This window comes from Geotrypetes seraphini, chromosome 10, assembly GCF_902459505.1.
Source record: "Geotrypetes seraphini chromosome 10, aGeoSer1.1, whole genome shotgun sequence".
Taxonomy (NCBI): domain Eukaryota; kingdom Metazoa; phylum Chordata; class Amphibia; order Gymnophiona; family Dermophiidae; genus Geotrypetes; species Geotrypetes seraphini.
In genome coordinates this window covers 65,154,952-65,168,285 of record NC_047093.1, presented here as the reverse complement: position 1 = coordinate 65,168,285, position 13,334 = coordinate 65,154,952, and the positions used below count along the sequence as shown (strand labels likewise).

General features: G+C 45.5%; 1 protein-coding gene across 2 annotated transcripts in view; it reads right to left on the bottom strand.

The window, feature by feature from the left end:
* CNTRL (centriolin) overlaps nt 1-13,334 on the bottom strand; it is a 350,863-nt gene that overhangs the window by 213,818 nt on the left and 123,711 nt on the right. For both annotated transcript variants that reach the window (XM_033961428.1, XM_033961427.1), the window contains exon 8: nt 4,253-4,372. In XM_033961428.1, the coding sequence (XP_033817319.1) occupies nt 4,253-4,372 (120 nt within the window). The remainder of the gene's footprint in view (nt 1-4,252; nt 4,373-13,334) is intronic.

The following is a 13,334-nucleotide window of genomic DNA, read 5'->3' as shown; positions in this document are numbered from 1 at the left end:
AAAGCTGGGCAAGGGTTCTGCTGCACAGGGGATGGGAGGGAGGGAAGCTGGGCAAGGTTTCTGCTGCACGGGGGATGGGAGGGAAGCATAGAAGCTGGGCAAGGGTTCTGCTGCATAAGGGATAGGAGGGAGGGAAGGATAGAAGCTGGGCAAGGGTTCTGCTGCACGAGGGATGGAAGGGATGGAGGGTCAGTGGGGGTTCAGCTGCATGGCGGGAATGGGTGCTCAAGGGCTCTGCTGCATGAGGGATGAGAGGGAGGGAGGGAATGATGGAAGCTGGGCAAGGGTTCTACTGCACAAGGGATGAGAGGGAGGGAGGGAAGGATGGAAGCTGGGCAAGGGTTCTGCTGCACGAGGGATGAGAGGGAGGGAGGGAAGGATGGAAGATGGGCAAGGGTTCTGCTGCACAAGGGATAAGAGGGAGGGAGGGAAGGATGGAAGCTGGGTAAGGGTTCTGTTGCACGAGGGATGAGAGGGAGGGAGGGAAGGATGGAAGCTGGGCAAGGGTTCTGCTGCACGAGGGAGGGAAGGATGGAAACTGGGCAAGGGTTCTGCTGCACGAGGGATGAGAGAGAGGGAAGGATGGAAGCTGGGCAAGGGTTCTGCTGCATGAGGGAGGGAAGGATTAAAGCTGGGGAAGGGTTCTGCTGCACGAGGGATGAGAAGGAGGGAGGGAAGGATGGAAGTTGGGCAAGGGTTTTGCTGCACGAAGGATGAGAGGTAAGGATGGAAGCTGGGCAAGAGTTCTGCTGCACGAGGGATGGGAGAGAGGGAGGGAGGAATGGAAGCTGGGCAAGGGTTCTGCTGCACAGGGGATGGGAGGGAGGGAAGGAAGGATGAAAGCTGGGCAAGGGTTCTGCTGCACAGGGGATGGGAGGGAGGGAAGCTGGGCAAGGTTTCTGCTGCACGGGGGATGGGAGGGAAGCATAGAAGCTGGGCAAGGGTTCTGCTGCATAAGGGATAGGAGGGAGGGAAGGATAGAAGCTGGGCAAGGGTTCTGCTGCACGAGGGATGGAAGGGATGGAGGGAGGGAAGGATAGAAGCTGGGCAAGGGTTCTGATGCACAGGGGGTGGGAGGGAGGGAGGGATAGAAAGATGCCGCAGAGGGAAGGCACAAGGGGATGGGTGAGATGGGAGGAAAGATGCTGCAGATGGGGGGGAGAGAAAGGAAAGAATTGGGGTGAAGGAGAGGAAGGGAGAGATGATCATGTACATGAGAAAAATATTCCCTACCCTGAAAATTTTTGGGCCCAAAATTAATATAAGACACTGTCTTATCTTTGGGGAAACATGGTATATATATCTCAAGTCTGGTATATATCCCAAGTCAGTGTTTAGCTCATTATTTAATTTTAGGTTAATTCTCTATCTGTATAGAATTAACCTAAAATTAAATAATGAGCTAAACACAGACTTGGGATCCCCAGAAATCCAATTGTCATTCAGACTCACTCAAGAATGGCAATGGTCTCTTATTTGATTATATAGTAATGTATTTACTGCATGTCAAATATGGGATCAATTCTCATTCATAATCTGATTCAGACTGTGGACTGGTCACATCTTTGAAAGCACGAGTGACTAAACTATTAAGATGGGCTAGACTCACTACTCTTTGATTTGCAAGTGCTTCCCTTTCCTGTCATCCCTCCCAGTGGAAGAAGAACATAAGAACAGCCTTACTGGGTCAGACCAATGGTCCATCTAGCACAGTATCTCATCTTCATAGTTGCCAATATAAATTACAAGTACCCTGCAAAAACCCAAATAATAGCAATATTCCATGCTACCGATCCAGGGCAAGAGGTGGCTTCCCCCATGTCTGTCAATAGCTTTTCCTGCAGGAACTTGTCCAAACCTTTTTTTGAGTCAGCTATGTTAACCTCTCTTACCACATCCTCTGGCAATACGTTCCAGAACTTAAACTGTTCTCTGAGTGAAAAAAATATTTCCTCCTATTGGTTTTAAAAGTATCTCCCTGTAACTTCATCAAGTGTCCCCTAGTCTTTGTAATTTTGACAGAGGGAAAAAAAAAATCGGATCCAGTTCTACCCATTCTACAGCACTCTGAATTTTGTAGACTTCAATCATATCTCCCCCTTAGCTGTCTCTTTTCCGGTAGTGATATCTACATAACATATAACATAACATGTTATGTACTAAATGGTGAGACCTTGGTTAGGACCACGGCGGAATGCGATCTAGGAGTGATCATTAGTGAGGACATGAAGGTTGCCAATCAAGTGGAAGGCTACCTCCAGGGCAAGACAAATGATGGGATGTATCCGCAGAGGTTTTGTCAGCAGGAGACCTGAAGTTATGATGCCGTTGTACAGAGCCATGGTGAGGCCTCACTTGGAGTACTGTGTTCAGTTTTGGAGACCACACTACCGAAAGGACGTGCTGAGTATCGAATCGGTGCAGTGAACGGTCACCAGGATGGTCTTGGGGCTCAGGGATCTCACGTATGAAGAAAGACTAAAGAAATTGCGGCTGTACTCACTTGAGGAAAGAAGAGAACGGGGAGATATGATTGAAACGTATAAGTACATCACGGGACGCATCGAGTCAGAAGAGGATATCTTCTGGCTCATGGGACCCTCGACCACCAGAGGGCATCCGCTGAAAGTCAGGGGAGGGAAGTTTCATGGCGACTCCAGGAAGTACTTCTTCACCGAAAGAGTGGTGGGTCATTGGAACAGACTCCCACTCCAGGTGATAGAGGCCAGCAGCGTGACGGATTTTAAGAGAAAATGGGATACTCACGTGGGATCTTTAAGGGAGTAAACTCAGGGGGGAGGGATACTTGGAATGGGCAGACTTGGTGGGCTATAGCCCTTTTCTGCCACTTTTTTCTATGTTTCTATGTTTCTAACATAACTTTATTTTTGTATACCACCACAATCAAAAGAATTCTAGGTGGTTTACACAAGAAAAAAAAAACTGGACAATCAGCGAAGTACAAAATATTAAAATAAGAATACAGCATATTAACTAAAAATACAATAAAAATTTACTGTTCCCTCTAAGCTGAGCAGGTGTCCTCCAGCTGCATTGCTACCACTAGGGGGTGGAATATTTTCAGTCGCTAAGGACAGGTATGTTCCCTGGAGTCCTGCAGAACTTGCCTGTCCCTCACAATTGAAAAATGTGACAGTAAAACAGCACCCTCTATTGGTGAGACTGTGGGTGGAGGACTCCTGCTCAGCTTAGAGGGAACACACTTACAAGATAAATTTCTTAAATAACACTGTCTTAATTTCTTTTCGGAAGGCGCCATAAGATAACATAACTCCGCTGATATAGTTACCCAACAAGGACTGTTGTTTACTTGCTTGAAATGCTAACATTCTGTCTAAAAAGGGCCTAACTTTACAACCTAAAATCTTTGGATATGCAAATAAGTTACAATTCCTGGTTACCCTCACGGGGTTATATAGCACGAAATGAGATAACAGGTAGGTAGGGGCCAATCCCCAAACCAACTTAAAACAAAAAGTGAAGTGATATGATTAGATGGGATAGACTATGGGAGAATATAGAGAGATGTATGGAGAATATGGAGAGATGGAGAATATGGAGAGATATTTTGGCACCCTAAACCTAAGGAAGATGAAGGGATAGCAGATGGCATGGATGGGCATACTGGATAGGCCATATGGTCTTTATCTGCCTTCAATGCCTTTATATGTATTTCTATTAAATAAAGCTACATCCAAAAACAGCTTCTTTGCCATATTGTTATGCTAACAATTAAGGCCTTTAATTTTTATTTGTCATGATAATATTCTTTTCCAAATAAGACTTGGCAGCAGAGGATATTAATACAGTGGGTCCTTGTGCTGCATCTACATACTATACTAAGGGACACATACTTCCAGGGACACAAACATGCATGAATCATTCCCCCAAAACATCCCTGATATATCCTGATAAAAGTGATGTAGATGATACTAAACAAAAGTTATTAGGTGAATTAGACAAAAACATAGCAACTTAAAATAATTTTTCATGTCACTTTCCAAAATTTTTCATGTCACTTTCCAAAGAAAGGCAAGGCGGCTTATAAACTGTTAGGACTATTTCAGAATGCCACTAAACTTAAGGTAATTATTTTCACATGTAAGAGGTGTTGATAGAAATAACAAATAGTTAAACCTATTCTCTTAAAGGTGCAGCGAGGCAGTCCTTTCACTTTCACAAGAACCACAGCAATGAATGAACAGATAAAAGAAATCCGGAAGCCTATTACCTCTGATGGATAATAACCCAGAGGCTCAAACTTGGCATCAATCTTATAGAAGGCCAGTTCCTGTTCCAGGTCGTACTGCTTCTGGCATGCACGTGTTAACTCCAGAGTCTTCTGTTTTAGCTAAACCAACAAAATATTGTTTTTTACCCACAAATTAATACACACTAGAATGCAAACTATTAGAAAATTGTTCAAGAGCATTTTCATAACAATACTTTGGATGAACACACGAAAAAACTGAAACACCTACCACAAATGATCACATGAAGGACTTTTCAAATTGCTAAAAGGTTATTAAAATGTGTCAATTGGATAGTAAACACAGTTACCAATTTATACATGTTTATAAACATTAAAATAAACATTTAAAAATTGTTTATATATGCTATATTTTTATCTTTTCTTGAGAAATATTTTACACTGTATTCATTAATTTGGATCTTAAAAATCATACTGTTTAACTACACTGACCATTTTGTTGTTGTTAACAACTCAGCAGATTCACTCTGTTACTTTGCATTTTCAGTGCAACTGGAGCTAATCTCCACTGAACAATGGTATCCAGTCTTCCTTTGCAACTACTTATCTAACATATTTCTATGCCTCCTTTCAAAAAGCAGATAAGCAGAACAAATTTAAAATATCAAAATACACTTTATAATTTTAAAAACAAATCTACAAACTTGTAGCTATACTGTTCAAAAATCAGGAGCTACATGTTAGCAGGTTCAATTTGTAAGTATCCACCTCACTGTCCCAATCACAAGTGGGTTCTTCCCTTAATTTTTATATATCTCCCCCCACAAATCACTAAACCCAATCATTCCACTGAGAATACTTAGCTTAATGCCACATATTTTATCTCCCTCCAGAATATGGTAAATGGGATAAAGGCTGGTTACCATATGGGATTTCCTATTTTCAGAGGCTGTGAATCAAGAGTATCCAAACACGGCTCTCACCCAACCAGGGTTTCCAGGATTTCCAGAAAGAACGTGCATGAAATCTATTTGCACACAACAGAGGTTGTCCGTGCAAATAAATCTCATGCATATTCATTGGGGGAATCCTGAAAATCTAACTGGGTTGCAGCCCTTGAAGACCAACGTTGGACACACTTGCTGTAAATACAGTGGTACTTTGGTTTGCGAGCATAATTCGTTATAGAAGCATGCTCGTAAACCAAAGTGCTCATATATCAAAGCGAGTTTCCCCATAGGAAGTAAGAGAAACTCGGATTTGTTCCACATCCCAAAAATGGACCCCCTCCTAAGGCCACTGGCGCTGCTTGCTACCACCCCACCCCGGGAACCGGCTTCTCTCTCCCCGCAGTCCACCCCCAAACCCTTACCTCCAGCAACACCTGGCAAGGTACGAAGAGACAGTGCAGAGGAAGAGAGGGTGCACATGCGCAGCGCATTGTGATTCTCCCCGTCTCATACAGACTAATGGCTGCACCCAAGCTCAGGCACACAGCGTTCTCTCCTCGACACCCTGGCAGCAGAACAAGCCAGATGGCAGGGCGGCTGCTGTTGTTTGTGCTAAACGTCTTCGTCCTGTTGAGTGTGGGCTTGACAGGCGCCATGTGGATCGCCAACCTGAACATTACCTTTGTCCGAGGCAACCACAGCGAGTCACATGAAGATGAGCTGGGTGTCTTCAGGCAGGACTTGCCGCTGATGCTCTATGCTGGGCTTCTGGCTCCCACCCTCTCCGAGATGCTCAAGGCCCTGCAGCAGCCCAGCATAGAGCATCAGTGGCAGGCTCTTTCAGCACCGGCACACGTATGTCCTGTGGGTTGATGCGTGCCGGTGTCCGCTGGAGGTAAGGGTTTGGGGGTGGGACGCGGGGGAGAGAAGCCGGTTCCTGGGGTGGGGTGACATGCTCGCTTATCGAGTCAATGCTCAGTTTGCGAGTTAAAACCGCGTTACTCGCAAACCGAGGTTTGACTGTACTCCTCTGCAGTGTCCCCATCTGAGAAAGGAGTGGGAAAGCAGAGGTCTAGCCTAAGAAATCCAACGCAACACATTGCATGGTAACACACAGCATTGCCACTGAGCTGACCCACATGGGGATTTCATGGGTAAAAATTTAAGAAAAACATATTTTCGGAAGTATAGCACTCTGTCTTCACAATCTTTATTTGATCATACAGATCAAAGGGCTTTCTTATAAGGAAGAATCATTATACTATGTTGAAGGTCTAATATCTGTTTACAGTACAGCTCACACTTTATTTCCCTTTCTGTTTTCCACTAGAACAGATAGTTCAGAGAGAACAAATTCTGTAAAAGATGAAATGCTCAACAATGCAGAGGTCCATCATGTGATCTTTACCAGCTTTTCATGCTACCTAGCTGAAAGACAGCATGCTTCATGCAGGCAGCACAAGGCAAGATTAATGGGTAAGGAGGAAAAAGGGGAATTTTTTTTTACAATTTGAGGCTCCAGTATTTAGTATCATGCAAAAAACCTTATTGATTTTATGATGAATATAATGGAAAATCTACTTCAGGGTAGGAATCTTACGTAGACAATGCAATTTTTACATCATTTCATATGTTAAAAAAAAAAAAAAAGAAGGGAGTTTAACATCAGTCAAACATGCATATGATATGTCAAATATGAAACATTGATATTCAAGGACTACCTTTACGGAGGAATAAAGAGTCAGCAGAAAGGATGCTGTGAAAAACCAAGATACAAGCTAAAGATTGTCACATGAAAAAGTGGATTAAGTTATCTACTATAGTAGTACATGCTGCTAAAATCTGTGACCTTAATGAAATTTATCAAATTGTATCTCTCTCTTCCATCAAAAGAAAAAGATGGCTCTTTCAAAATCATAAGCACAAAAAATATAGATACTTAACAACAAAGCTACATCATTTTTTCTTTGGTAACAGTCTTGATCATGGGAACAAGTATGTAAAAGAAGGGCAAATGAGATGTCAGATCAGTAAACAGCAAAAGGATCAATAAAATATCAATAAAGGATTTACAGAATAAAGACTGATTTTGATACAAACAGAGACTATTTGTTGTTTACTGACCCGACATCTCATCTGCCCTTCTTTTATGTACTTGGATGTTCTCGCAGGGTGGATATATTATGTCCTTTCTGTGTTGATCAGGGGAACATAATATTGCAAAAAAAATATTGAAATTTACTAGTAGGTATGCTTTTAATAATATTGTGATACTCCTACAGAGAAGAGATGATCAAGAACTGTATAGCTCACAGGCTAGAGTTGAGATAATGACACACAAGAAATACAAATTTACCAAAAGCCTATTGACTTTACAAGATTAAATTACCAACTTTTTAACAGCTTTACACTGATACTTTAGCAGCAACAAGTAAATTAACTTAACCTCTTACTGAGAAATATGATGTGAAAGCAAAGTTGCTTACAAGTAATGGAGGTTCTCCACAGACAGCATGGGAATGCAGCCACACTTATTGGTGAAGTCCTAGACCAGGGGTCTCAAAGTTCCTCCATGAGGGCCGCAATCCAGTCGGGTTTTCAGGATTTCCCCAATGAATATGCATGAGATCTATGTGCATGCACTGCTTTCAATGCATATTCATTGGGGAAATCCTGAAAACCTGACTGGATTGCGGCCCTCAAGGAGGGACTTTGAGATCCCTGTCCTAGACTGATCCTCTGTGTCGGTGCTCTTAAGCTTTTGGCTTGCTGAGCATGTGCTGGTTCTCTCACCATCCAAGGCTCCTCCCCTTGCCTTGGCCAGTTTTGTCTCTAGCTGATGAAGGAATATACAGTAGATGGAAAATCTTTGTGGGGATGGCAGGCAAGTGCGACTGCATTCCCCTGCTGTCTACAGAGAACCCCCATTACAGTTAAGCAACTTCACTTTCTCCAGAGACACGCAGAGGAGATATAGGCACACTTATTGGTGAATCTCAAGTTAGAAGATGTATTAAGGACAGTGGCGATAGGTTAAGGAGCAAACAAATTGCGTATGACAGATTGACCAAAATAAGTGTCCTGTGCTTTAGTCCAAACAATAACGCTTTGCAAAAGTATGGCTTGAGAACCAGGTTGCAGCCTTGCAGATATCTTGCATAGGAACATAAGAACATAAGGAATGGATCTGAAGTTTGATACTGAAGAAATTGTAGTGTGTGTGGCGCAGTGGTTGAAGCTACAGCCTCAGCACCCTGGGGTTGTGGGTTCAAACCCCGCGCTGCTCCTTGTGATCCTGGGCAAGTCACTTAATCCTCCATAGCCCCAGGTACGTTGGATAGATTGTGAGCCCACCGGGACAGATAGGGAAAATGCTTGAGTACCTGATTGTAAAACCGCTTAGATAACCTTGATAGGTGGTATATAAAATCCTAATAAAACTTGAAAAAACTTGAAACTAGTGTGCAATCTGTGGGCGCCGATCTTGCCAAACTGTAGTTGATTTGCTTTGGTGTAGCAGAAGTCAATACAATGGGAAATCTACATGGATATAGTCCATTTAGATGATGGTTGTCCCTGATTGGCCAGGCTGAACATGACAAAAAGCTGATTGGTATGACAGACAGCTGCAATGACTCAGAGATAAAACAGGAGTGCTCTTCTGCAGCTTGAGAAGTATCCAGAGGAGGAAAGAAAGATGGTACGATTATGTTTTGATTGCAGTGGAAATCTGACATCACCTGTGGTAGGAACTTCGGATACGTGATGTTATACATGATTAGGAAAGAATTGAGTATAAGGATAGTAAGTTACCAGTACCTGGAGTTCACTGACTATGCGCTGATATAATGGCTGTTAAAAATAATGTTTTCCATGTGAGAAATGTAATAGAGGCATTGCCCAGCAGCTCAAAGGGGTTGGTCATGAGTTGGTCCAAGACCATTTTGAGATACCAAGATGGAGGAAGATCACAAAATCAAGGCCGTAAATTGGTGAGGCCTCTGAGGAAGCGTGAGATTAAGGGTTGTCAACAGACCGACATCCCATCTATTGGTATATGATAGGCAGATATTGCTGCTAGATGAATGCCCACAGTTTTGAGGCTTTAATCCGATAGATGAAGGAGGTAAGTCAAGATGTGCACAATTGGATATATGAGTAGGTTCTGATGATGAGAAGATGCCCATTGATGCCCACTGAGAAAAACATGTCCACTTAGAATGATATGATGTCATAGTGGAGGCTCTCCTGACTGCAAGAAGTATCTCTTTTACTGGCTGGGAGATGAGAACTTCATCCAGGATTCTCCTTTCAATTTCCACACAGTTAAGTGGAACCTTGTCAGATTGGGATGAAGAATCTGCCCATTCTGTTGAATGAGAAGAGAGGAATGGGCGGAACTTCGAGAAGGTCCATAAGCAGTGGGAACCATATTTATCTGGGCCATCGAGGAACAATCATGATAAGATGCACGGAGTCCTTGATGATCTTCTGAAGGACTCTAGAGTAGAGAGCTGCACGGGAACGGGGACGACAGGAATCCCGCGGGACCCGCGGACATCCCGCGGGTTCCCCCTTCGGGTCACGGGGATCCCATGGGGACGCCCTCTAGGGTCACGGGGATCCCTTGGGGACGCCTCCGAGGGTCGCGGGGTTCCTGCGGGGCTGGATGTACTAAGTCACGCGGCTTTTCTCCCTACCTGCTCTGCTTGCAGCACAGAGCCGAACGGAAGTCTTCCTGACGTCATCGCTGACGTCGGGAAGACTTCCGTTCGGCTCTGTGCTGCAGGCAGGGTAGGTAAGGAGGAGTAGCCTTGCGGCTCGAGTGGCTACCAAGGGAGGGGGCGGTCCGCCCCGCCCTGGGTGCAGCACAGCCGGCCAGGTCCCCTTACTTTTGTGGCGCTTTCCCGACCGACCGACAACAGCCCTGGTCCGACAAACCTCCCTGCCCTTAACCGCGAATCTAAATTACCTTCTTACAGCAGCTGTAAGAAGGAAATTTAGATTCGCGGTTAAGGGCAGGGAGGTTTGTCAGACCGGGGCTGTTGTCGGCACAAAAGTAAGGGGACCTGGCCAGCTGTGCTGCACCCGGGGCGGGAGAGAAGGAGGGGGGAGAAGGACATTGAAAGCACTGGGGAAGACAAAGGGGTGGAGAAGGATGCTGAAAGGCCATGGGGAAGACGGGGGGAGGAGGGGAAGGACACTGAAATCATTTGTGGAAGACAGAAGGGGGAGAAGGACCCTGACAGGACATGAGGAAGACGGGGGGGGGGGAGGACGCTGAAAGCACATGGGGAAGACAAAGGGGTGGAGAAGGACGCTGAAAGGACATGGGGAACACGGGGGGGGTGGAGAAGGACGCTGAAAGGACATGGGGAAGACGGGGGGGGGTGGAGAAGGACGCTGAAAGGCCATGGGGAAGACGGGGGGGGGGGGTGGAGAAGGACGCTGAAAGGCCATGGGGAAGACGGGGGGTGGAGAAGGATGCTGAAAGGACATGGGGAAGACAGAGGGGGGAGAAGGACACTGAAAGGACATGGGGAAGACAGAGGGGGGAGAAGGACGCTGACAGGACATGGGGAAGATGGAGGGGGAGAAGGACGCTGAAAGGAAATGGGGAAGAGAGAGTGGGGAGAAGACGCTGGCAGGGAAGAAGACAGAGATGCCAGATTATGGGGGGAGCGGAGGGAAGAAGATGGGTGCCAGACCAATTTGGAAGGGGGGAGAAAGGGAGAGGCACAGTAACAGAGCAAATGGAAGACGCAGAAGGAAGAGAGACAGTGGATGGAAGGAACTGAATGAGAACATGAGGAAAGCAGAAACCAGGTAACAAAGGTAGGAAAAGAATTCTATTTCTTTTTTTTTTTGCTTCAGGATAAAGTAGTATATTAGTTGTGTTGATAAAAAATTTTTTTTTTTAAATATCTTTATTCATTTTTACATTATACAATCAAGTGTAAAAGAAATCAAGTCATACTGTACATTCTTCACTTGAAACTCTACAATCATTTTATACCATAGACTATCTCCCCTCCCTCCCTTTTCATATATTACCCCTCATCTATATAATAAAAGGTTAACTCGCGCATGCGCACTCCTATTTATGTGCTTCCATGATCTGTAGTTCCGTGGCCGCATGAGTGCGCATGCGTGAGTCCCCAGCCTTCTTCCCAGCACCTACCTTGGCCGCAAGCAGGGCCGGCTCATCTCCTGTGGGGACCTCATCTCCTGTGCTATGTCCGTGACTTGAGGCTTATGCGCCAGTTAGGTGAATCGGACGACAGGAGCGGCGGATGGTGGGAGGAAGGCTCATGGTCCTGCCGCCGCTGCCGCTCCTATTCATAGGGCCTGCACGTCGCCAACTCCCCCCCTTCCCGCAACAACCGCTACCGCTCCTGTTCAAAGCGGCCTGCTGAGGTTCGCGGCTGGCTGTAACGAACCTCGCAGGCCGCTCTCCACATGGTAGCACGTTCCCTCTGACGCGATCGCGTCAGAGGGAACATGCTACCGAGTTGGAGAGCGGCCTGCGAGGTTCGTTACAGCCGGCCGCGAACCTCAGCAGGCCGCTTTGAACAGGAGCGGTTGCGGGAAGGGGGGGGAGTTTTAATAGGATTAGAATTTTAACAGGAGGAGTCGCCGAAAAAAACCTTCAGCAGCAGCAGGCCAGCACGCAGGAAGGGAAGGGGGAGGGGCCGAACGGAGCAGGGCAGCTCACAGTAAGAGAAGGGAATGGGGGGTGGGGGAAAATGCTTCTACTCAGCAGGGACCTGGAGGGGAAGGGAAATACCGCTGCTGCTTATGCAAAGGAAAGTGGTGGTGTGCGAGAGAAGGGAATGGGGGGTGGGTGGGGGAAAATGCTGCTACTACTTCTCAGGGATCTGGAGGGGAAGGGAAATATCATAGCTGCTTCTGCAAAAGAAAGTGGGGGGGGAGAGAAGGGAATGGGGGGTGGGGGAAAATGCTGCTACTGCTTCAGCAAGGACCTGGAGGAGAAGAGAAATACCGCTGCTGCTTCTGCAAAGGAAAGTGGTGGGGGGGAAGAAAAGGGAATGGGGGGTGGGGGGGAAATGCTGCTACTACTTCACAGGGATCTGGAGGGGAAGGAAAATACCGCTGCTGCTTCTGCAAAGGAAAGTGGGGTGGGGGGGGGAGACACAGAAAGAAATACAGACAGACAAAGGAGGCTAGGGAGAGAGACAGACAGAAATAAAGACAGACAGGGGACCAAAGAGAAACAGAAAGAAAGACAGACAGACAAAGGGTGCCAGGGAGAGAGAGAGAAAAATTGCAGGAGGGAGAGAGACAGAAAGAAAGGAAGAAAGAGACAGGAGCAGGGAGAGAGACATAAATAAAGAAAGATAGACAGCCATATATTCTAGCACCCGTTAATGTAACGGGCTTAAACACTAGTAATGTCATAAAACCCACTCATCCCCCTTCCCTCTATACATATTTAATGGGGATAAATACAATTATTTATTATAATACTCAATTAATGGTCCCCACACCACTTAAAATTTCTTATAATAACCTCTCTTAGTTGCCAATGTTTTTTTCATTTCATACATTTAACAGACCGAACTCCACCAAAAACAATAATTCAATCCCCTATAGTCTTTCCAATTATGTGTTATATGTTGGATGGCAACTCCTGTTAAAATCATTAACAGTTTATTATTATTCGATGAAATTTGACTTTTGGCCCTCATAGACATTCCAAACAAAACTGTGTCATATGATAGGGCCACAGCATTCTCTAACATACAATTTATTTGACCCCAGATCAATTTCCAAAAATTATTAATAAACGGACAATAAAATAATAGATGATCTAGAGCAGTGTTTTTCAACCTTTTTTGGGCAAAGGCACACTTGTTTCATGAAAAAAATCACGAGGCACACCACCATTAGAAAATGTTAAAAAATTTAACTCTGTGCCTATATTGACTATATATAAAGTAATTCACTTGAGTGCCACCGCCGCCATCGGGAACAGGCCGGCGCCAAGTTCTCCCTGCTTCTCTTCCCTGCGGGGCCGACCAACTCTCGCCACCCGTCGTCAATTCTAACGTCGGAGAGGACGTTCTAGGCCAGCCAGGCAGCGATTGGCTGGCCCAGAACATCCTCTCCGACGTCAGAATTGACGCGAGTGG